The 25,568-nt window shown below is 39.5% G+C and overlaps 1 protein-coding gene and 2 long non-coding RNA genes across 3 annotated transcripts in view; 2 read left to right on the top strand and 1 right to left on the bottom strand.

Moving 5' to 3' along the window:
• LOC146520668 (uncharacterized) overlaps positions 1–25,568 on the bottom strand; it is a 489,613-nt gene that overhangs the window by 422,963 nt on the left and 41,082 nt on the right. The window lies entirely within an intron of this gene.
• eve1 (even-skipped-like1) lies at positions 10,540–15,134 on the top strand. Its single transcript, XM_085157524.1, has 3 exons — positions 10,540–10,543; positions 11,058–11,353; positions 12,679–15,134. The coding sequence occupies exons 1-3, from the start codon at positions 10,540–10,542 to the stop codon at positions 13,159–13,161; spliced, it is 783 nt and encodes a 260-aa protein (XP_085013650.1). The 3' UTR covers positions 13,162–15,134.
• Positions 21,993–23,838, top strand: LOC146520670 (uncharacterized). Its single transcript, XR_014873776.1, has 4 exons — positions 21,993–22,628; positions 22,719–22,830; positions 22,923–23,320; positions 23,434–23,838. It is a non-coding gene; the product is annotated as an uncharacterized LOC146520670 (long non-coding RNA).

Below are 25,568 nucleotides of genomic sequence, written 5' to 3'. Positions count from 1 at the left end.
GTGAAAATAGGAATCAACCTCAGCCTCCCGAAACGGAGGTACGAGTTTAACATGTTTGGTGATGTCAAAGCTTGAAGTAACTGTGGACGTGTCAGGGCGACTCGAGACAGGTGTGGAGGCAGCGGAAACAGGTGTCGAGACAGCGGCGGGCTTACGTTCCAACTCCAACGCACTGACCCGGAGGTGCATAGCTTGCACCTCAAGCTCTTTAGCGCGAACCTCTACCTCCCTAATACGGAGGGTCAAACGGAGGTCCTCCGTAGACCCTACTACCTGAGGCTCCTCAGCCGCCCCAGATCCCACCTCTGCCGCATCCGACCCCGCCTCATCCGCATCAGGCTCCACCTCAGCCGGAGACACGCCAACGGGTCCTTTGGCATCCGGCTCCGGCTCAGCCTCCGGAGCCACCTCCACGCCGCCCCAAACAGGCTGCTTTACAGCTGCCTTCGGGGAAGGGAGAATGCCCCGCTCCACCAAGCCTGCACACAAAGCATCCTTCACCTCCGCTTTCCGGGCATTATAAGACACTTTAATATCAAAAAAACTTGCTATAATAAGCAAATCCGCCTTTCTACACAACTCTATCTTATCCCAGGAAGGCGAGGTAGCAAAGTCATCCAAAGAAAACTCCATCCTCCCACACACACACACCACACACCTCCCCACACACAAAAGAAAAACCGCCCGAACAAACCACAGACCACAAAAACGAGACAAAGGACGAGCCCCCAAATCATGTTACGACCCGGCTCGAGATGACCGTAACAAGAGCGGGGTGTCCCGTGACTTCCCACGCCCAAACAGACACAGCCACAGCATCGGACTTTCAACAATGATTTATTGACAGCAATGGCACTCACGGTAGTGGGAGTGTATGATTTCGGGGTGAGCTAAGGCTAACACAACAAACAAAACACAACCTAGGCTTCGGTTCTCCTCTGACCTGTTCACGGAAAAGAAAAGAAAGGAATAACACAGTCTGACCTCCCTGGTCTAAAAGCACAGGAGAAAAGGCTTCCCAAAACAATCGGCAGCTCACCCCTACTTGCTCCGCACTTTACACACATGCCCGACCATTTAACCAAATAGCTTTTGCTACGGCTGCTCCGTCTGGACCTGAGGCAAGTGCACGGGAAGTCTGCCACACCCCCCGCACCGCAGCTGTTCGGTCGCCCTTTTATAGTCCGTGTCCACAGCAGGCACCAGTTACATCAGGCCGTTCCTTAGGTCCACCAATCACAGCCGAGCCCCTGCACAGGTGAATTTGCATACACACGTTAGGAAACAGATAACCCACCAACACAGGCACGTAACAGCACGCTACACGGAATACAAAACACCATCAGGGTGTACCCCTCACCCCTGACGTTGTTGCCCACCTCTCAATTTTAAATACATGTAGACATTGAGGCCTATCAGGAGGGGCTATGCGCTTACCTGCTGCTCTCTGGCAGGTAGCTCCATGCCCTCCTAGGTTTTAAAGGCACCTTAGAACACACATGCATCAACGGGCGTGTGTGTTCTAAGGGTAAGGGTAAGGGTTAGGGGTATGAGCGGGCGGAGGGAGGTTTGGAGTCTTCACACACCCCCATTCTCTGCGGCCTGCTGGAGCGGGGGGCTAGGAGGTGAAGTTGGTCGTCCGACAGGGGTTTGGAATGTGGGGCCTCCCTGCTGCTGCGGAGTCGGAGCGGTCGGCTTCTCCCCACCCCAGGGAAAAGGGTAACACTACCTGGGTTTCCCCCTACAGGGGCAGGGGTACCTAGACCTGGGGCTTAGAGTACACTTGGGGAGTGTGATTGTGTGTAAAGTGTCTCTCTCTGTCTGTCTCCACATTGGGTGGAGTATGTTTGATAACATTTACATTTACAATAATTGATTACGCAGCAGTGGAGAGTAGACTTTATCAAAGTAGATGTCTTTCTGAAAGCGCTGTAACTAAGTTTAAGAATATAATCAAGCCACTGTTATCATCGTCAATGCCCTGTACCAACACAGAGCAGAGCAGCTATCTGAACGCTACCCCAACAGAGGTCGATTATCTTGTTAATAATTTCACCTCCTCACTACGTACGACTCTGGATACTGTAGCTCCAGTGAAAACTAAGGTCTCTAATCAGAAGTACCTGACCCCGTGGTATAATTCTCAAACACGTACCCTAAAGCAGATGACTCGTAATCTGGAGAGGAAATGGCGTGTCACAAATTTAGAGGATCATCATTTAGCCTGGAGAAATAGTTTGTTGCTTTATAAGAAAGCCCTCCGCAAAGCCAGAACAGCTTACTACTCATCACTGATTGAAGAAAATAGGAACAACCCCAGGTTTCTCTTCAGCACTGTAGCCAGGCTGACAAAAAGTCAGAGCTCTGTTGAGCCAACCATCCCTTTAACGTTAACTAGTGATGACTTCATGAACTTCTTCACAAATAAAATTTTTATCATTAGAGAAAAAATTACCAATAATCATCCCACAGATCTAATATTATCTACAGCTACTCTTAGTTCCATTGATGTTAAGTTAGACTCTTTTTTTCCAATCGATCTTTCTGAGTTAACTTCAATAATTACTTCCTCCAAACCATCAACGTGTCTTTTAGACCCCATTCCTACAAAACTGCTCAAAGAAGTCCTGCCATTGATTAATTCTTCGATCTTATATATGATCAACCTATCTCTAATAATCGGCTATGTACCACAGGCCTTCAAGGTGGCTGCAGTTAAACCTTTACTCAAAAAGCCATCTCTAGACCCAGCAGTCTTAGCTAATTATAGGCCAATCTCCAACCTTCCTTTCATATCAAAAATCCTTGAAAGAGTAGTTGTAAAACAGCTAACAGATCATCTGCAGAGGAATGGTTTATTTGAAGAGTTTCAGTCAGGTTTCAGAGTTCATCACAGCACAGAAACAGCTTTATTGAAGGTTACAAATGATCTTCTTATGGCCTCTGACAGTGGACTCATCTCTGTGCTTGTCCTTCTTGACCTTAGTGCAGCATTCGATACTGTTGACCATAATATTCTATTAGAGCGATTAGAACATGCTGTAGGTATTACAGGTATTGCACTGCAGTGGTTTGTATCATATCTATCTAATAGACTCCAATTTGTGCATGTAAATGGAGAGTCCTCTTCACACACTGAGGTTAATTATGGAGTTCCACAGGGTTCGGTGCTAGGACCAATTCTGTTTACATTATACATGCTTCCCCTAGGCAGCATCATTAGAAGACATAGCATACATTTTCACTGCTATGCAGATGACACCCAGCTCTATCTGTCCATGAAGCCAGATAACACACACCAATTAGTTAAACTGCAGGAATGTCTTAAAGACATAAAGACTTGGATGGCACTAACTTTCTGCTTCTTAACTCAGATAAAACTGAGGTCATTGTACTCGGCGCTGAAAAGCTTAGAAATATGGTATCTAACCAGATTCTTACTCTGGATGGCATTACCTTGGCCTCCAGTAACACTGTGAGGAACCTTGGAGTCATTTTTGACCAGGATATGTCCTTCAACGCACATATTAAACAAATATGTAAGACTGCGTTCTTCCATTTGCGCAACATCTCTAAAATTAGAAATATCCTGTCTCAGAGTGACGCTGAAAAACTAGTTCATGCATTTATTACTTCCAGGCTAGACTACTGCAATTCATTATTATCAGGATGTCCAAAAAAACTCCCTGAAAAGCCTTCAGCTAATCCAAAATGCTGCAGCAAGAGTACTGACAGGGACTAGAAAGAGAGAGCATATTTCTCCTGTTTTGGCTTCCCTTCATTGGCTTCCTGTTAAATCCAGAATTGAATTCAAAATCCTGCTCCTCACATACAAGGTCTTAAATAATCAGGCCCCATCTTATCTTAATGACCTTGTAGTACCATATCACCCTATTAGAGCACTTCGCTCTCGCTCTGCAGGCCTACTTGTTGTTCCTAGAGTATTTAAAAGTAGAATGGGAGGGAGAGCCTTCAGTTTTCAGGCCCCTCTTCTGTGGAACCAGCTTCCAGTTTGGATTCAGGAGACAGACACTATCTCTACTTTTAAGATTAGGCTTAAAACCTTCCTTTTGCTAAAGCATATAGTTAGGGCTGGACCAGGTGACCCTGAATCCTCCCTTAGTTATGCTGCAATAGATGTAGGCTGCCGGGGGATTCCCATGATGCATTGAGTTTTTCCTTTCCAGTCACCTTTCTCACTCACTATGTATTAACAGACCTCTCTGTATTGAATCGTATCTGTTATTAATCTCTGTCTCTCTTCCACAGCATGTCTTTATCCTGTCTTCCTTCTCTCACCCCAACCGGTCGCAGCAGATGGCCGCCCCTCCCTGAGCCTGGTTCTGCCGGAGGTTTCTTCCTGTTAAAAGGGAGTTTTTCCTTCCCACTGTCGCCAAAGTGCTTGCTCATAGGGGGTCATATGATTGTTGGGCTTTTCTCTGTATCTATGAAGCGCCTTGAGGCGACATTTGTTGTGATTTGGCGCTATATAAATAAAATTGAATTGAATTGAATTGAATTGAATTGGGTGAGTGTTAAGTAATTGCATATGAGAGCATGAGGGTGGGAATGGATGCTTGTATCTGTGTGTGCCTGTTTGTCTGTGTCCATATGTCAGGTCGGGTATCAGACGCCACCTCTCTGGGGACATCTCGGGCCCACCAAGGTATGGATTTCAAACCTGATGAGCAGATGATATCCGGGGCAGGCAGGAGGACAGGCAGGTTTTGCCCTGCTGATTCTTGCAAAATGCGGAACAGGTGAGTTAGAGGGGCCAGGATCTTCCCCAGGGGCGGATCTGAGAAAACACAGGAGGAGACAAACTGGAGTGCACAGATTTAATATAAGAGGTTGGGTGGATGCATAAAAGGAAGCTGGTAACTTTAAGTTTACTCCACTTTGTGAGGGCCAAGTTTGCGTATCAGTGACTTTAGGGAAAGCAGCGACCCATACCTTTTGTCCCGTTAGGTACCTTGGAGTGGGAGTTCTGATGCAGTCTGCATAACAACACTGGTGTGGCCTCCAGCTTCTAATTCATCCGTTCCATTTGTCCATTGGTCTGGGGTTGGTATCCTGAGCTGAGGCTGTCTTGGGCTCCTAATGCCAATCAGAAGAATCTCCAAACCTGAGATGTAAACTGAGGGCCACGATTAGATAAGCTCTCGATGACAGCAAAGTAATGATATTGTTCTTCTCACTCAGGGGTGACAGGAGAAATAGAGGTATGTATCCAATGAAGCACTGTGTCATATACAGAGGCGGGTACAAACTGGACCAGACGGGAATGTACCTGTGTTGGGTCCCTCCTGGAGGGCCTGCTGGATAGTCTCCTAAATTCCCCAGATCACTGCGCCCACCTTGCAGGAAGTGTTGAGAATGTTGGCGGGCTCTGGAGCACTGATGTCCATGTCAAATTGGCAAGAGCGGGCGTTTGGTTTGACATTACTGGAACTTGGGCAGTAGGAGATAGAGAAGTTAAATTATGCAAAAAATAGTGACCAGAGAGCTTGATGGGCATTTAACCTCTTGGCTGTCATCAGGTATGTTAAATTCTTGTGATCGGTCCAGATCACAAATGGAGTGCCGCCATTCTTCCAGGGCCAGTTTGATAGCCAACAACTCATGTTCAGCTAAATCATAATTTCTCTAGGCTGGGGAGAGGCAGCGAGAGAAGAAAGCGCAGGGTCAGAATTGGAAAATCTTAGAAATATGGTATCTAACCAGACGTTTACTTTGCATGCCAATACCCTGGCCTCCAGTAACACTGTGAGGAATCTTAGTTCAGATATTGGTTCTTAATCAGGATATGTCCTTCAATATTAAACAAAAATGTAGGAATGCTTTCTTCCGTTTGTACAGAATCTCCAAAATTATAAACATCCTGTCTCAGAGTGATGCTTTTCTCTCTTTTCTTTGTATCACTGTAGAGTGTTTACCTTACAATATTAAGTGCCTTGAAGCAACTGTTGTAGTGATTTGGTGCTGTATAAATAGAATAGAATACAATACACTGTTAGAAAAAGCATCTTGAAAAAACGGTGATATTCCGGCAGCTGGGGCGCCAAAATACAACCGTATAATTACAGAAAATAACTCCCGCATAAAAATACGGTTATTTCCAGTAATGAAAATACAATTAGTTGCGCTAATTTGACATGGGATCTCGCCTTTTTCAAGTGCTTTTAGACATTAAATTAGGAACATTTTAACGTGATCAAACAATGAAATTACCTATAAACAAGGTCACTGAATGTGGCAATATGAATCATAATACGTTAATGTACAGAAATATACAGTTAACAGTTGGTTTAAATAATAATGGATTGCATGCCCTGGGACAGACTGACAGAGGCGAGGCTGCCATATCACACCATCGGCCCCTTTGGCCATCACTAGTAGGCGGTAGGTGAAGAGTCTTCACCACGGACACAACGACGGAGAGTGTCCGAGCCGGGGCACGAACCAGCAACCTTCTGATCACAAGGCGAACTCTTGAGCCACGATCGCCCTAACTAGCAATGATAATAATACTTATGTGATGTAACACAAGCTTATAGGGATCATGTTATATGCTTTTCCATAGCATTACATTTGAATTCAACAGTTCAATCTTTCAAATAACGGACAGATATTTGTGAAATCATGATACATTTGTGAATGTATTTTAACAATCTAAATACACATATGTGCAGACAGATACATTTAATAATAATGAAAATTATGTTGTATTACATTACAGTGATTTAACGTTAATTTACATTCAAAAGATGAAGTCAAAGTCTATTTACGTAACTTTAATGATATTCTAGAAGAACAGAACATTACTGTAAAGTGCACAGTAAAATGCCTTCATATTAGGGTTTTTTCCTACGGTCGCAGCCATTAGTGATGGGATTTCCGGCTCTTTTTAGAGATCCGGCTCTTTTGGCTCGGCTCACTAAAAAGAGCCGGCTCTTTCGGCTCCGAACCGGCTCTTCAGGTTGTTTTGTTGCTTTAATTATTTAATCATTAACAATAATATAAAATTATGCAGAAAAGGAATTACTAATGTAAAAAAAGTGGTTTTATTTATATATGTTTATATATGGCCCCTAGAGACAAAGCACGTACAAACTCCTAAAGCATATACAAACTCCAAAAAGCACGTACAAACTCCAAAACACATTTCTAGCGTTTACTGAACTTCCAAAACAGAGCTACCCAGATCACTTAAATTACACAATTGAAAACATGTGTGTATTGTTTGTGTATTTATAGACAAGCACTCATATTTATTCTAATAATTTTAAAAAAAAGTTCATTTACCTGTTAATACCACACACCAAATCCGGTTGTTGATACTTCCTGGCTTGTGTAGCCACTAGGTAACTAAAGCTCAACACTGCGCCCGAGCATCCTGGAGCACTTCTGTTGTCTTTTGTACGTGTTTTGGAGTTTTTACGTGTTTTGGAGTTTGTACGTGCTTCTGAGTTTTTACGCGTTTTGGAGTTTGTACGTGCTTTGTCTCTAAGGTCCACCATAAATATACTTTATTTATTCACTCCACATAAAATGTAATAAATAAATAATATAATACAAAAAACAACTATTTACATTTTAAACTTTTAACTATTTAAATTTTCAGCTTTTTCCTTTTAAACAAATTTAACGTGAAACAACACAAAACACCGCAAACCACAACACAATTAAATATAAATTAAAATATTAAAACAAAAAGAAGATGCACATTCTCTGTCATATGGGCCTGCATGATTTCTGAATCCTTTATCATCTGCAACTGAAAATAGCGGATGATTACTATACCTTTCTAATGTGACGTTGTTGTCCCTCGCTCTCTTTCTCTCTGGCTCTGTTCCTGAGCTACTGCGAGTGTAACTAACGCCCCTCCACCCTCTGCCCAGCGCAAAGTACAGGCCGCGCATGCGGAGTTTAGCGGAAAAAAGGGCGAGAGAGAGGGTGAGAGAAAGAAAAAAAAAAACCTCACGGCTCCCAATAAGGAGCCGGCTCGCGTCGTTCACTTCAGAGAACCGGCTCTAAGAGCCATTTCGTTCGCGAACGACCCATCACTAGCAGCCATACCCGCGACCTTGTTGTTGTTAGTTCACATTCATTGGCCGATGCTTAGCGTCATGTTATTTATATTAATTGCAATTCCTACCTCTACATTTCTTTTTCAAAATATATAATTAGCACAGTGTGGCCATGCAATGTCTTACAGTGTGGCCATGCAATGTCTTACATTGTGGCGTGCAAAGGAATCTTAACAAAGAAGCTCACAGAGAAAGATTGAGCTTGTTATTCAGCCCCAAGCTGGTAGAGGGAGCTCTTTATTAAAACACTTGCTGGTGCTACAATGTGCCTCAAGGTTCAACAACAGCACAACAGAAGTCACTCATGGTACAGCACTCGCTCTACAAAACAACAACTGTCAGTGACTCTGCACCACGGCGTAAACACAACATTCAAGATAACAGTTAAAAGTAACGTAACCATAAACAATAAAACAAGAACATTTAAACAGCAGCACATGTCCCAACGCATGATGGGAGAGAACTAGCTGTTCCCCAACACGCCACAATATGTTTTTTTTAGTTTTTATTCCTATTAATTATATTTTCACTTGTTACCTCGTAATTATTGAATCAGACCAGAATAGTTTTTATTCCTATTAATTATATTTTCACTTGTTACCTCGTAATTATTGAATCAGACCTAGGTGACATGAAATTTTCAGCAAAATTATAATTCAAATACTCCTTTAATGATTGATTATTCTCATTAATTTTCGATCATTTTATATATTTTTCCATAGTATTACATTTGACTTTAACAGATCATTCTCTCACATAACAGACAAATATTCGTGAAATTATGATACATTTCTGGATGTATTTTTACAATCTAAATATGCATATGTACAAAAATATATATTAAAAAAACAAGTAAATTGTGTTTTATTACATTTACAGTGATGTTATGTTATTTTACATTTGACGTGTCAGATCACAGTCTACTTATGTAAATGTAATGATATTCTAGAAAAACAGTACACAACTGTAAAATACACAGTAAAATAATTTGACATTACTATTTTTTGGAACAGTGTAGAATTGAATTGAATTGAATTGAATTGAACTCTAACTTGGTATATTTTCCTTTTTGCATAATAAACATGGGTAATGGGTAGCATGAAAATACTGAGGAAGGCTCTGGTTTAGTGTGACTTAAAGTGTGTTGCACTGATGTCCCTGAGTGACAGTGCTGTGGTTGAGAAAGAAAGTCTTCTTTTAGCTCCAACTGTGGGATAAAATTAGTCAGAAGACTGCTGCTGGGATGTGAACTGAAGGATTGTCAAATATCGCAGCTAACCCTTGTGCCATTGCAGCACACTGATCAGTGTGTTTATGGTGTATAGCTAGTTGCATTCTGATTGGCTGACCCCCTCCCACCCCCACCCTGTTGGAAAAGTCAAAGCATTCAATGTGTGAATTTGTGACTTGAGAGGGCGCAGTAGAGTGCTTGCATTCACTACTTTGAGAAGTTGTAAGTATAGTTGTGGTTATAAGTATTACTAATTAAATAAAGAAATAAATATGAGTAAAATCTGACTTGCAATTTTGCAGCTCAGTATAATATCAATCTACACATTGTGGTCTGTAACTGTAAATTTAAAACATGAATGTGCCAAAAAGATTAAAAGTTAAAATGTAAAAATCCAGTTTCAGATTTCACACAATTTGCAACATATTTATCTTACCCTCCCTAGCATCTTGAGAGTCTCTGACCTCCACTGCTGATATTTATTATCATAATAAATGAATTAATTGGCGATTAGCCAAGATTGGAATGTTTGGTTTATTTTTCTCAGGAAAGTTAACGCTTTTTTTCTTTGTTATTTCAATACAGAGAGTAATATGTGTATTACAGTTCCATATGCTGGTATATGAAACTGCAGCTGTGCGTATCTGTGTTAAAAGTGTTTATGGAATATTGTGATGTTTCAAGCAACTAAATCAAAACTGCATCTTTAACACCAATAGTTGATATTATCTATAGTAATAATTTATTTCCAGTGTGCCACCTTGGCCAATTTGGAGCCATTAGGCCTGTAATGATGTACTTCCAAACACAGAAACATCAAACGCTGGAGAACAATGAGGGTCTGGCTGCTGTCTCTTCTCTTTAATTCTCCATAACAAAAGTACAAAGGCTGAGACGGAGAACAAAGGGTTTACCCCTAAACACCGTTAACACCTCTCCGGGCCGCGGCGCCTCCGCGAGCCGACGCACACGCCGGCGCCCGTCTGGAGCGCCTGGGATAAGGGAGGAGAGGAGCGCTGCCCCGGGGATCATAGATGTTCTGCGGTGGGTGAGGGGTGGGGCAGATGAGACGACTGAAACACCTCATCATCTAGCTCTATCTAAACAGACCTGTGTGTAAGTGTGGTTTCGGGCTGCAGGTAGCATTTGTTGCTAGGGTTGATCTGAAGGAGCAACTAAAGAGATTTTTATTTTACACGGTGAAAAAAACAACAACCGATGCGTAAGTAACTTCCCTTTAAAATAGGTTTAAAAATGATATATCCATAATTTAACACTTGGTTTTACTTCGTTACACCCAAACTGTACTTTTAAGATGATTACAATTGCAAAACTTCCTCGTTAAATAGTTTTCTATATACCTGACCGAACTCGGCATGCAGGAGTCAAAGGATCGCGTGTTTAGGTCAGTTAGACTTCAGACAGTTCGACCTTCCTTAAGAGCTTTTAGGATAAATGTGGTTAGTAAATATTGTTTAATATGCTTGGCAGATGGAGTTCACGCCCTAATCAGAATGTGGGATTCACCGAAACCATATCAGCCCAAAACCAGGTTATCAGTAATTTTCATAAAAGCACGAGAAGTCCGTGTTAATTATTACAAGTAAATAAGTTAATAATTCTGTCTCTGAGCTTTTAAAAGGAGACTGGGTTTTCCAGGACCCCTAAAACAAAGAAAGTTAACGGTGAGGGTTCTGCAGCGATTTATTAGACCCATTTTTGAATTAACAAGTAAGTTATTACTATCCTTACTGCAGTGTCCGACTGTGCGTCTGTATCTAAATGTCTCATTTCAGTAGCACAGGGCAGACAGAATCCGCTGGCTGGTACTGCGGTAGTGCACAGTTCCACCGGTAAAGAGCAGCAAGACTCACAGAGCACCCTGCTGGACCAAAGCCGACGGCATCGGACGGCGTTCACGCGGGAGCAGCTGTCTCGTCTGGAGCAGGAATATGGCAAGGAAAACTATGTATCCAGACCCCGGCGCTGCGAACTGGCTACTGCGCTCAATTTACCGGAGACTACAATAAAGGTAACAAATAAGCTGTCTTTTTGTTCGGTGTATGCTACAGTTGTATAACAGAAATAAACTAAAAATGAGTGACATCACAGACCTAGCTATACGTTTATACCGGAAATAAATTTGCAAGTGCAATTAACCACTGGTGCTCAAAGATGTTTCAGGTCCACTGGGTGGCTCAAAAGTACTCTTTAGACTGGTTTGTATTGTGAAACAGGATATCCTTTTTTATCTGGCTTCAATTATCTTAACATTGACAATCTAGTTAAACAGTCATAAGAAGGTGGCTATTAACACTATATTTCATCAAAGGTATATTCTCGGGTTATAAGGGCAGCCTTGGGCCCTAAACAAGATCCTGGGGTGGTTTTGTATTGAATGAACTGTTTTGCAAACTGTTGAAAAAGAAACATTTAAACTGTTTACTTGAGGTAAAGTTATAATACTATTTCAGTAATTGTACTAAACCTTTTGCATCAAAATATACTTACAAATTCGGAAAGTAAAAGTGCCCATTATGTAGAATCTTATGTGATTAGTGTATTATTGGGTCGTTATTATTGATTACACTCATGTGGCTATTACTTGTTGCCACCTAGGATGGTATCACTGGACACACCTTGGAAAGGACATTGTTATGGTAGATTGAGTAGTGATAAGTTTAGGGCCTCTACATTAAATGGAGATGTTCACTGCACCCAAGGCAGCACATATAATACACAATAAATACACTAACCTTTTGCCAACTAGTAGCAGTCTTTCTTAAAGAAAGTACAGGAATATAAGAAAAAGCCTTAAAATTTCACCTGACATTTTAGAAGCACAGCCTTCTGCAATATTCTATGGGCTGGTAAAATAGTTGAGAACTGGACAGTGTCTAAGCTCTAAGGTAACTTGTCATTCTGAGCTTTGAAATAGAGAAAAGTAGTAATGAGAAGAAAATTAAGTGATGTGTTATGAAATCTGATTCAAAGTGTTAGTGAGACCCCTGCATTTATATTTTCATGTTTATAGAAATTGTAGCAGCTCCTCTCTAGGTATAGAAATGTTGTGATCCACTGGCTTTACCTTTAGTGTCACAGGCAAGCTGTGAAATGTCTCAAAAAAATTCAGATGTTTTTGTTAAACCTTAATGTTTTCTTTTTAACAATGCAAATCTAACTTGATTTGCACTGTAAAAAAAAAAACGAAAAGAAGGGGTGCACCGTTGTTCCTCCCAGGGCCCTCTCTTAATTTTGCTAGTCTTTACAAAAAGTTCTTTGAGAGAAGTGTTGTTGTGAAAAAGCACCATATAAATAAAATGTAATTGAACTGAATAATTCACTTAATCTTTCTAGGTATGGTTCCAAAACAGGAGAATGAAGGATAAACGCCAAAGACACTCCTTGCCTTGGCCTCACCCATTTATTGACCCGCTGGGGGGGCTTCTGATGGGCAGCACATCTCCTTCCTCCATCTTACCATACACCTTCATCCAAACCCACCTCCCACACCTCCCGCTCCACCCCTATGCTCCCCTGGCTCTCTCTTCGACTACATCATCTCACAGCCCATGCAGTGCACCAATGAGTTCAGCAGATGCATTCCATCTCTCCCAATTCAACAAAAGGCCTGGGGAGCTGCCTCCAACAACAGTAGCACTCTACCCCTCTGTAAGCATAATGCACCACCCTACTTCATGCCCCTGTCCACTGTGCCTGCAGTGGGACCCAGAACAACTGTACAAAGCAAGAATGGATGCACTGGGACTTGGCCGGCCCCGCACTCTGAAGGCTAACACTCATTCTGCTAGTGTAGGGAAGACACAAGAGATGGTGTAAAACTAGATGAAAACATCATCAAACAAATGTTACTGCAAGAAAATTATACCATTTCCAGTGTCTTCTGTTAACACTAGAAGCTTGCCAAGCATTACCTGCAGCAGATGATTAAGCTCTCATATTTTTGTGTAAATCTTAATAGAAATAAAAAAAAAACTCTGCATCTTTACAATAGAAACCTAAAACATTGGCCTTGTTTAAAATAATGCAAATCACATTTGCAATTAACTGAAGGCATTGGGTTATTCTGTTTTGTTTTGATGTATTATATTTTTGTTGCTGTTGTTACATAATTATTTCAAGTAAGTTAAAAAAAAAAACTATTCAGTAGTAAGGCCACATTTATGCCTATCAAAGCACACCAAATGAAAGCCTTAACCTTTTCTTTGTATTTTTTTTAAAGAGCACACTATATTAATTGTACAGTCTGGTTACTGTTCATTAACTATTGTATATCCAGCCTCAATATTAAAACAACCTCTATTTCAAACTTGTTTTGGTGCATTTCAGCAGTTTGGACCAGAGCACTGCATTATGACATCTATCTTATAGATTTCTTCAGCTGTCAGTGGTTTTAACATCATATTGCTGAGTGTATACTGAGCATACACCAAAATTAAGCTACTTAGAGCTGCCACAAGGGGTAACCACAGTGGGTAGCTCTATATGTTGGATTTGGGAGAATTGTAATCCGGATGGCCTTCATGACACAAACACAACAGGAATTTGTGTCTCCAAATGGAAATCAACCGCTATGCTATGGAGCACCCATAGTATCCAAATGAAAAAGTTAAAATACTTGTCAAAACAAAGTAACTTTATTAAAAGTTTTAATGGGACATAGCACTATTATAAGGTGTAGATTAGGAAAAGTCAAGCAACTGATTTATTGTTTGGTTTACCAAAATTCAGAGTTCAGAAAGATTTAAGCCAAGCGAAATATCATCATGTTGTTTTCCTGATTGACAGAATTGGTATAGTTTTGCAAATGTGAGACAAGGAAGATTGTTACACTGGCTTTCTCTTTTATATTATACAGTTTATGACACTTTTGAGTTATTGTGACAGAGCCTTCCCCACTTCTGTAGTTATTACACAGAATTTGAAATGTTAAATTAGTTTCAATTCCAACGAGTTTAAGTTCCTTGGCTAATTAGATTAAATCCACCTCCTACTCTAACCTCTACATCTCTTTCATTTTCTGCTCAAGGCATGCACTATTTCCCAGTTTAACTCCTGAATACTACTTTGGGATTATATTGACTGGCATCAAATCTTCCCTTTAATATATTCCAAATACCTTCTTAATGTTAAAGGCATGTTTGCCTTATGATTGGAAGGCCAGGAGTTCAAATTCACCAAACAGTAGCTGCCCACTGCTTCAATGAGTGAATGGGTTAAATGTAGAGGATAAAGTATGTAGGTTTACCATTAAAATTTATCTCCACACTCTCCTGACCTCCAAGATTATTTAATCCTTCAATTAAACTTTTAAGGCTGATGTATTTTTGAAAGCTACTATTATCTTGGAGCAGAGACACAAAAGGTACATATTAGTTTGTGTCAGTTGGACTGATTTGATTTAGATTTAGTTTAGGTGAAGAAGTGACAGTATACCGGAGCTAAAAAACACACTGTAACATTCCAGAATCATAATTTGCCATATAATAATTAAAAAAAATATTGTTGTGGATATCTTAAATGTACCCAAATGTAATTAGTCAAGAAATAGTTTTAGTATTTAGGTCCTATTCAAATAACAACAAAGTTTTCTGGTTCTGTATAATTATACTTTAGAGGGGGTTAGGGTAAGCCTTTCACCCGCCGTCAGTCTTTACATTGACCAAAGCTAACACAAATGGTAATCCACCAGGGCTAAAAAAATTAAGTCAGTGTTTCTTGAGTAACGACAGTGGCCACTTGAGGTCAGCTCCAAAAGCATGTTAAAGCACTCAACTTAATAGCAATAACGCTTCTCTAACAGATAAATGAAGTTTTTTATTATTATTATTATTTGAATATATATATATATATATATATATATATATATATATATATATATATATATATATATATATATATATATATATATATATATATATATATATGAGTGTTTGTGTACAAACACTGTGTAAAACAATAGAAATATGAATTCGGATGTGTAATTTAAGTGATCTAGGTAGCTCTGTTTTGGAAGTTCAGTTAACGCTAGAATTGTGTTTGTACGTGCTTTGGAGTTTGTAAGTGTTTCGTCTCTAGGGGCCCCCATAAATATTTATATATGTAAACATACATAAAGAAAACCAAGGTTTTTTACATTATTAATTCCTTTTGTGCATAATTTTATATTGTTGTTGATAATGAATTAATTAAAGCAACAAAACAACCTGAAGAGCCAGTTCGGAGCCGAAAGATCCGGCTCTTTTTAGTGAGCCGAGCCGAAAGAGCCAGTTCTCTAAAAAGAGCCGGAAATCCCATCACTATTATGGACGACGCTGCTCTCTTGTCTACATATAATCACTTCTGGCTCCAAAAGGGCTAAACCAGTGTTAGCCATTATTCTGCCTGACCTGAGTCATATTTTGCTCAGTATCACTGATTTGTTCTTTTACTTTTTCTGTGGTCTGAAAAATACACAAACTGCAGCTGGAGTAATACAGTTATTTAATTACTTAAAATTTAGTGTTATTGCTTTTGAAATATAGAACAATAAAGGCAGAGACTCCTGGAAAGTGTTTGAAAGAAGACCTTAAATTATTACCTTACCTTAAATTAGTCATTATTTTGAATTCTGTGCATGTATGCATAACTGTGTCTTTTTGTACGTGCCCAGCTTTCTGTGTGTGCTTTGCGGTTGTAATTTTATATAACTTAGTGTAGCAAATAAATTCAGATGCTATTGAAGGTTTGTACAGAGAAGTCAGTCAGCCTGTTTGCTTGTGATTTTTTATAAAACTGGAAAAGCAGACATGTACACTGCTACTTAAAGTCTATCAACACTCTTCTTCTTTTTGACCAGATCTGCACTGATATGGGGGATTGCACTTTCAGAGCAGTCTTTTAGTGTCCTAGCTTTGTGTCCATCTGATCGGAAACACAAGCACATAAAGCTTGGGATCATAACATCATCAAAAAAAATCTATTATGGGACTGTTGTTATCAGAAATCAGAGCTGATCATTGAATAAAGGGAGGTAAGTACTTTGAGCTTTAGAGTTCAATTGTTGATGTTACAAACGTATCACAAGGGTGAGATTAGGTCGTTCTTACTTTACTCACTGTACTTACACAAACATACATGTGACCAGAATGGAAGCCCTTTATGGAACTGAGTAAGATTTTCATGTGGAGAAAAAAACCCCACCATAAACAACATTTTAAAAAATGTGTTGACGTAATCTGTAGCTGGGTGTTGCTACATGGTAGGATAACTAAAATCCAACAAATCTTTATGCTTTTGTTTTTTTAAAAAAAGACAGCTTCTGAAATAAGACAGTGATCTTTAGTGGATGCTATTGTTACACCTCTGGCACACAAGTGATGTGTCAGTCGCGAACGAAACAGCTCCTAGAGCTGGATCTTTGAAGTGAACGACGCGAGCCGGCTCCTTATTGGGAGCCGTGGGGTTTCTTTTTCTTTCTCTCACCCTCTCTCTCGCACTTTTTTTCCACTTCACTCCGCACACGAGCCTTGTGCTTTGCGCTGGGAAGAGGGGGGAGGGGCGGTAGTTATACTCTCAGTAGCACAGGAACAGAGCCTGAGGGAAAGAGAGAGAAAGAGAGCCAGGGACAACAACGTCACCTTAGAAAGGTATAGTAATCATCCAAAACTATTTTCAGTTGCAGATGATAAAGGATTCAGAAAGTTTAGTAATGCAGGCCCATATGACAGAGAATATGCATCTTCTTTTGTTTTCATATTTTAATTTACATTTAATTGTGTTGTGGTTTACAGTGTTTTGTGTTGTTTCACTTTAAATTTGTAAAAGGAAAAAGCTGAAAATTTAAATAGTTAAAAGTTGAAATGTGAATAGTTAGTTTTTGTATTACATGATTTATTACATTTTATGTGGAGTGAATAAATAAAAGTATATTTACGGTGGCCCCTAGAGACAAAGCATGTACAAACTCCAAAACATGTTTGAACTCCAAAACACGTACAAACTCCGAAGAATGTACAAAACACAACAGAAGTGCTCCAGAATGCTAGGCGCAGTGTTGAGCTTTTGTTACCTAGTGGCTACACAAGCAAGGACGTACCAATGACCAGATTTGGTGTGTGGTAGTAACAGGTAAATGAACATTTTTTTAAATTATTTGAATATATATGAGTGCCTGTGTATAAATATACAAACAATAAACATATGCTTTCAATTGTGTAACTTAAGTGATCTAGGTAGCTCTGTTTTGGAAGTTCACTTAACGCTAGAAATGTGTTTTGGACTTTGTACATGCTTTGGAATTTGTACGCGCTTTTTGGAGTTTATGCGTGCTTTGTGTCTAGGTGCCACCACATATATTTATATATAAACATATAGAAATAAAACCACTTTTTTTAACATTAGTAATTCCTTTTGTGCATAATTTTATATTATTGTTAATAATACATTAATTAAAGCAACAAAACAACTTGAAGAGCCGGTTGGGAGCCGAAAGAGCCGGCTCTTTTTAGTGAGCTGAGCCAAAAGAGCCGGTTCTCTAAAAAGAGCCGGAAATCCCATCACTATGGCACACATCTAAGCTGTACATGACTACATACTGCAGGTCTGCTACAACACAGGTGATGCAAACAGCATTACAAAATGTTTAGATGGTGGTTACCTTATCCCCATCACTGTTAAATTACTTAATATCACTGCTGCATATGTTTAAGGTTAAGCTTATTTGAAATACTTTGTATTTTGTTAAATGTCCAGCATCATATTCTATAATATTTTTAAAAAAATAGATGGCAGTCAGATAAGGGGAACAACTGGCAGTTGCCAGTATTTTTATTCTTACAAGCAAGTATCTCAAATAAGAAAAGCTTAAAATACAAACAAAGTTCTGGGTATTAGCAGTGTCACCTGTAACCAATGAAAGGAGTCAATTTCACATACATTGCGAAAAAACTGACTCAAAGTGCTTTCAAAACCATAACATCTTCCATGGCCGTGGTATGGAACTGATGCGAGTGTGTCCTCATCTCCCAAGTCCAAGTTGTTGACTACAAACCTATGCATACAAAAATCTATTGGAAATGTAAACATCAGTGTTACGGCCCTGGCCATATTTTGAATCAAGGTGTCTGGATATTGTTTTATATATGTGTTCTGTGCCTTTAAGTGTCTCTGCAGGTCCTATTTCTGATTGGAGAGCTGGCAGCTGCTGATTGGTTCCCATCATCAAGCGCCCCCTTTAAATACCCTATCTCTAGCAGTTGTTCCCTAGCAGCCACTGACAGCAGCAGCAGATTTGTCCTTGGCCTCCAAACCCTCACTGACAAATTTTCGTGTGTGCCTTCAGAGAACTGTTACATTTAGTATATAGTGTTGTAGATACTCTTTTCTTCTTTTAAATAAGCACTGAAGCAAAAGGGGGGAAACTGCCTTATCGTTTTCTGCACTTTTTCTCTCGGTTATCAAATTAGGGAGTTAAGGATTGCACTTGTGTTTTGTTTGATTATTGTTTCACGCAGGGCTTAGGTAGCACCTTTCTTATTGGAATAGCTTGTTTTGTTTATTATTTTAGCCTTTTTTCACCCCGGAGTTAATGCTTTCAGTTTTTGGTAGCAATAAAACCACCTTAAACGGCTATCCCTTCTTTAAGTGATGACGTAAATGGTAAATGGCCTGTATTTGTATAGCGCTTTTACTAGTCCCACCTAGGGACCCCAAAGCGCTTTACACACCCAGTCATCCATCCATTCACACACTGGTGGAGGCAAGCTACAGTTGGGGCAGACTGACAGAATCGAGGCTGCCATATCACGCCATCGGCCCTTCTGGCCAACACCAGTAGGCGGTAGGTGAAGTGTCTTGCCCAAGGACACAACGACCGAGACTGTCCGAGTCGGGGCTCAAACCGGCAACCTTCCGATTACAAGGCAAACTCCCAACTCTTGAGCCACGATCGCCCCGTGATGCATTTTCCTTCCGGGCCCAAACTACTCTGCGTTTGACAAGGCTGTTGTCTTTTTAACAAATTTTAATGCTTTGTATCTTGTTCTATTTAATCTCCACAAGCCCTAAAAACAGTCAAACCGCTCTCGGTTTTTCTTACTGCTACTCATTTTAAGACTCAGTTTTTAAAACCTTAAGATGTAACTACAGCCCAGCCTGCAGCATTATATTAATGACTAACCTTGTATTGTGGATGGATTATCTCAGTTGTTCTCCTGACTGAAGCTTCGTCCATTTACAGCACCCTGCCATGTGATTGCATTTATCCCTAACCATCAGGACCCCTCACGTTAACTTTTATATAAAAAATTTCCAGTTCATCCTCCAGCTTCACTGTGTTTATTTTATGCTAACATAGCTGTGTCGCTTGTGATCATGTAGCACACATGTGTCAAACTCAAGGCCTGTGGGCCACATCTGGCCCGGCGTACATTTATATCCGACTTGCGAGATAATTTTATATAGATTTATTATTATTGTTATGCATGGCCCGGCAATATGAGGTGCTAATAACACACAAATCATGCGTCAATCAAGTCAAACTTCTGTTATTGCGAAGCTAGCCCCTCACAATGGCGAAGAGAAAAGTTGATTCTGAAAACAAAGCCTTTCAGCACGGGTCGGAGACTGAATATATGTTTACAGACATTGCTGGTAAACCCTTGTGTCTTATTTGTGGAGCTAATGTGGCTGTAATTAAGGAATTTAATTTAAGATGGCACTATAAGACAAAACATCAGGATAAGCTGAAAAACCTAAATGCAGAGCAGCAACTACAGAAGGTAGAAGAACTAAATAAGAATCTAACATTTCAGCAGACCTTTTCACCAGAGCAAAATCACAAAGTGAAGCTGTTTTGTGAAAGCAAGTTTTATTGCAGCAGATGAGATAGTCAAATCAGCTTAGTCATTTACAACTCTGAAGAGCTGCATGATGAAGGTGTGTGACGTCTTGTGTCCCGACAAAATGCAGATTTTGTCAAATGTGAGCCTGAGGAGAAATACGATTGCTGATAGGGTTTGTGAAATGGCCACTGATTTAAGAACACAATTGTGTGAAAGAAACAAAAACTTTATTGCATACTCTCTTGCTGTGGATGAAAGTACAGACATGATGGACATTGCCATCTTCATCCTTGGAGTGGAAATATTGGACATTAAATTGATGCATGGGTCAGCGACAGGAAAAGACATTTTTGAAAACGTATTTGACAAGTGTAACCGGCTTGAAACGGCCCTGGGACAAACTTGTTGGGCTTACAATAGATGGAGCGCCGGTGTTGTGCGGTGAAAAAAAAGTGGACTAGTCGGCAGGATGCGAGTAAAGATGCAGGAGGAGAACTGCGCCGGTGAGTTAACAGCATATCACTCACTGTATCATACACCAGGAAACGCTTCGCAATAAAGTCCTAAAAATGGAGCATGTAATGATCACCATAACGCTGGCTCTAACTCTATTGGCTCTATCGTGGTCATTTTTGGCCAATTGAAACCCATTATAACCACCTTTTTTGATTCCTTGTTATTGACAGTAGTAAATCATGCAATTTAGGTAAAACTGCTTTAATTCTAAACTTAACACATGAAAATTGTAGTTTTGAATGTTTTTTACCAAATTACATCATTTACCCATTTTTGGCCAAGCAAGCAATTTCATGTAATATTCCTAGTTTCTAGTAGCGGCCTTTGAATGCTTACCACACTCCAATGGACCAAAAGAATGAAACAATTTTGACATAGGTTTCATCTTAAGGATCTAATAGTTTGTGTTTGTGCATGACATTGCAGCACAAACATGTATTTGCAAGATAGACTGGAATAAATAATGACGCATCAAATATTACATAGGCTGCAGTAAATTTCTGTCGATGCAGGCTATTGAGCTTTGAGGTTCCCAGTCGAACTTAGCTTTGAAGCACATGCTAAAAGCAGTTTCACTCTTGTATTTTTCATAAAAAGATACCATACCCAAAATATTAACTCTCAAAAAAAGCAAAACAAACAAAACCCAATCACAGTTCAAACCTGCAGCTGCAGTGCAAACAACAACAAACACTGTTTGTAAACATGTCCTGGAGTTTATGCAGGTGCAGACAGTGCAACTGCTGTAAGTAATTTATTCTGGTAATATGGCAAGAAGGTCATCACTGCTTCAAGCACTGTCTATATGAGCTGGTCAAAGAGCAAGGACAGCAAGCAGTCCTCTGGCCTTGAAGAAAACACATCTGCCCAAGATGAAAAAACTTCCTCTCCAGAAGACGAGGGGACAACCTCCAAAGAGGCTGATGCATCACCACTGATGGAGTGGATCCCTCATGAAAGGAAAACCATGTGTGTCCCACTACTGAAGAGAGACTGCTCTACAATCCAGTGCCCATGTTATGGCCCGTCTACACAGTGAAAAATGGAGTGTCAATATTTCAGAGTAAACCTATTTTAACCTAGATAGAGTATTTACAACTCTATGAGGAGTAAACCAGCTCTAACATCAGAGTTAAAAGTCAGTGTAAAGTTTGTTAGTCACGCAGTGAAGACTTAACTCCACACAGTGTTGATTATTACCAGCCCGCAGGCGTGTGCGGCCTCAGAGCTCTAATGCGCATGGAATTTTCTCCGAAGAGCTGCCACAGTCAGGTAAGTGAAATTAACATTTCCATACTGGTAACATTGTTTAAAAGGTATTTTTAAACTAAATAGCTCTTTATAGTTTCACTGATGTCGAGTGAGGACATGTTAGCATCATTTACCCATAGGTTTAATGACATTCCAGTAGCTACATGCTAGCAGTTGCTAAAAGTTCAGATGTTTGTTATCTTCTCACTGCGTTAATATGAACCTAAAACATTTTAACTATGTATTTCTTCTAAATGCTATCAAAATAATATCATTGTCACATGTCAAATCGCACAGTTTGAACAACTAAATTACCGTTTATCAGTAAGCTAATAATCGCTAATTAGCTTACATAAACTAACGTACTTTCAGAAAAAGTGGGTAACATTACCATAAAGTTAACTTTACTGGTTTATATTATTTTAAGCAAATGCCAAAGGCATACACTACTTTAGAGTTTTGCTCACTATTTAGTAAGAAATATGTATTTTGTGTAAATTAACTGATAGCAAATCAAAAATGTAAGATATAAAGAAACATTTTTAACATTGTATTATTTTTAATTGTGATGTTTAATGCCAATTATTGAATTTATACATTAGGGCATCTCCCCCTAAAAGCGTAAGAGTGATGTATGCGCAGGGCATTGTTGCTCTGTCTCCATATCTGGAAGACCCATATTCACAACATGGATATGTAAGTAAAGGGAACTTTTCAACATTAAATACATAATTGCCCTCAGAAATGTTGATAACATAGTCCTTCTTCGTTTATTTAATTACATAGAAACATTACTACGATCCAGAGAGCGGTTCAGGATACATTGCATGGCGGTTGAAGACCATTCAAAGAAAAGCTGTGGAGGAAAGAAGCGTCTCAGTTTGCAAATCTCCCAAAAGTAAGTTCACTTATCATTTAAATGATACTGATGTAATTTGTAGGCAGGATTCAATCAAACACCTCTCTATGTTCTGTATTTTTGCATTACAGATAGAACAAGATTTCCGACTCCTGTTTTGTGAGGTCACTGCGAGCAAATTCTTGGAGAGGTGGCCCATCAATCTCAAAGCAAAGGTTGTAAAGGAAAGTCATGGACTTGTCCCCACCTCAGAGCTCTTGAGTTAATGTGCAATGCTGAGTCAGGTACTGAAGTTGAGAATGGTATGATTGTGACTGTTTTTATTTGCCATTGTTGGTTATTTAGGTAATTCTGTCAATTCAATGTATTTTTGGAATAATTCTTTGTTTATTCGTCTGTAGGCTGGGACAGTGACTTGTCTACTATCTTGCTGCTGCTACATCTGCTACCACCATCTGCACAAGGGCGAAAGACACCAGGAAAGATGTCTGCATCTCAAGCTGTCAATAACCTCATCAAATTCCCAAAGGTATGTTGTTTAAAAGATACTTTCCATCACCTCTATTTTCATGGACAGTGAGTTGAGCTAATCTACTGTCAGACGATAGTCACTTAATACTGTTGTTTAATGTGTTGTTGTAGGCTGGAACCAGTGTACAGCAGCATCTAGACAACATCACCCGAAGCAGTCAGCCCTACCTTCTTACTCAGGGATCCACAGGAAGCAGCATTCACACCTTCATTGTGATTGAGAAGTATGCACTTCCATGTAAAGCGAGAGGTTCAGTAGGAGCCCTTGATGAACTCTTTAGGGCCCATTATGTCTTTGGTACATCATACAGTTCATCCCTGACCAACTTTTTTACTTTTCTGCAAACAACTACGACATTGGGGAAATGTGATATTGCTTTCTCTAGTGAGCATCATAGAACTATGAATTGTAAAGGTTTGTTACATTAACTAAATGACACTGAAATGAGAAACATAATAAATGCTGTTACTTTAACCTGTATATTTGTTGTTATTTCCATAATGTAGGATAGATCATAGTTATTTAGTAATATAGTATCATAAGATGAATATGAAAAAAATCACACTACAGAGAAATAAAAATGATATATTATTACACATCAGAGTGTTATTATTAAACTAAATTTGGAGTAAAAATAGCTCTATAAAGTGTAATCAAATTACTCTGAACAGTGTGAATAACCCTCAGTGTTAAATATTTTTACACATTTTGTTGTTAATTTTGACACTAAATTGAGTACAATTAACACTGAAAAGTTAACACTGGCCATAGAGTAAATTTAACTCTAATTTTGAGTGGGACCAAATGTTATCTGAAGCAGAGTTAAAATCAACTCTGTAAGTGTAAAATTGACACTTGGTTTTTTACTGTGTAGGTGCGGCCAGACCACAACATAAAGGGTGATCCATCCCCGTCCAACCCCAAGCAGCACGTCACACACTTAATACTTTGTGACAGTGATTTATTTACAATGAGTGCAGTTAAACAAAAAGGGAGCATATCATAACTTCAGGGTGAACCCAAGGCCAAAACAAACAAAAGGTAGCCTATCTCAGGAATAAACACAACTTACCTACTCAAAAGAACTAACTCAAACGACAATCACTTTCCTCCCTGCCTAACAAAAACAGGAGAAAACTGATCAAACAAAAAGGCGGTCCACCCCTACATGCTCTTACATTAACCGACATAGTGACACAGTGAACAGTCTGCCGGTTGGGTTGGGCCGAGGATGAATCACATGGCAGTCCCTGGCGGTGTCTTCTTATCCGCTGCCTCCCAGTCCTTCAGTGGGAGACTGCGGCACCCACGGTGTGGGACGGAGAGATTTCGCAGGTCTTTCCTCCCCACTGCTGTCAGACTCCACAACAAAGACTTTAACTGATCAAACACACACATCCACAAATGTGCAATAACACTAATGTGCAATAATCTTTTCTGGCATCGTTGTATTTATACTCAGTTGTATATAGCATTTGTATTCTATTTAAGTGTGCCTATGCCAAGAGGCACACTTATTACTATTCGTCGGATTTATTATTCTTATTATTATTATTATTATTAAGTGTGCCTATGCCAAGAGGCACACTTATTACTATTCGTCGGATTTATTATTCTTATTATTATTGTGTGAATGCTGTAGGCATTCACACTATTGAGTTCCTGTTTCTCTTTATTCTTTATTATTGTGTGAATGCTGTAGGCATTCACACTATTGAGTTCCTGTTTCTCTTTATTGTGTGAATGCTGTAGGCATTCACACTATTGAGTTCCTGTTTCTCTTTATTCTTTATTATTGTGTGGATGCTTTAAGGCATCCACACTATTGTTTTCCTGTTTCTCTTTATTCTTTATTATTGTGTGGATGCTTAAGGCATCCACACTATTGAGTTCCTGTTTCTCTTTATTCTTTATTATTGTGTGGATGCCTTAAAGGGCATCCACACTATTGTTTTCCTGTTTCTCTTTATTCTTTATTATTATTGTGTGGATGCTTTAAGGCATCCACACTATTGTTTTCCTGTTTCTCTTTATTCTTTATTATTATTATTATTATTATTATTCTTGGGACTTCCGTACGTTTTTCGCCGTTGAACTACTTCCACAATTTTCAGCCGATTTTCACCGTTCAAATTTTAAACTATTCTGCTATTTTTGCTCTTTTGTGCTATATCTTTTGGTATTTTTTGCTATTATACTTTTTAAAATATTAAGCTTTTTTCCTTTAATTTGTCCCATTGAAATG

Source organism: Neolamprologus multifasciatus, chromosome 4, assembly GCF_963576455.1.
Source record: "Neolamprologus multifasciatus chromosome 4, fNeoMul1.2, whole genome shotgun sequence".
In the NCBI taxonomy this organism is placed as follows: Eukaryota; Metazoa; Chordata; class Actinopteri; order Cichliformes; family Cichlidae; genus Neolamprologus; species Neolamprologus multifasciatus.
Note: the sequence above shows the minus strand (reverse complement) of the source record. Positions and strands in the feature narration are given on the sequence as shown.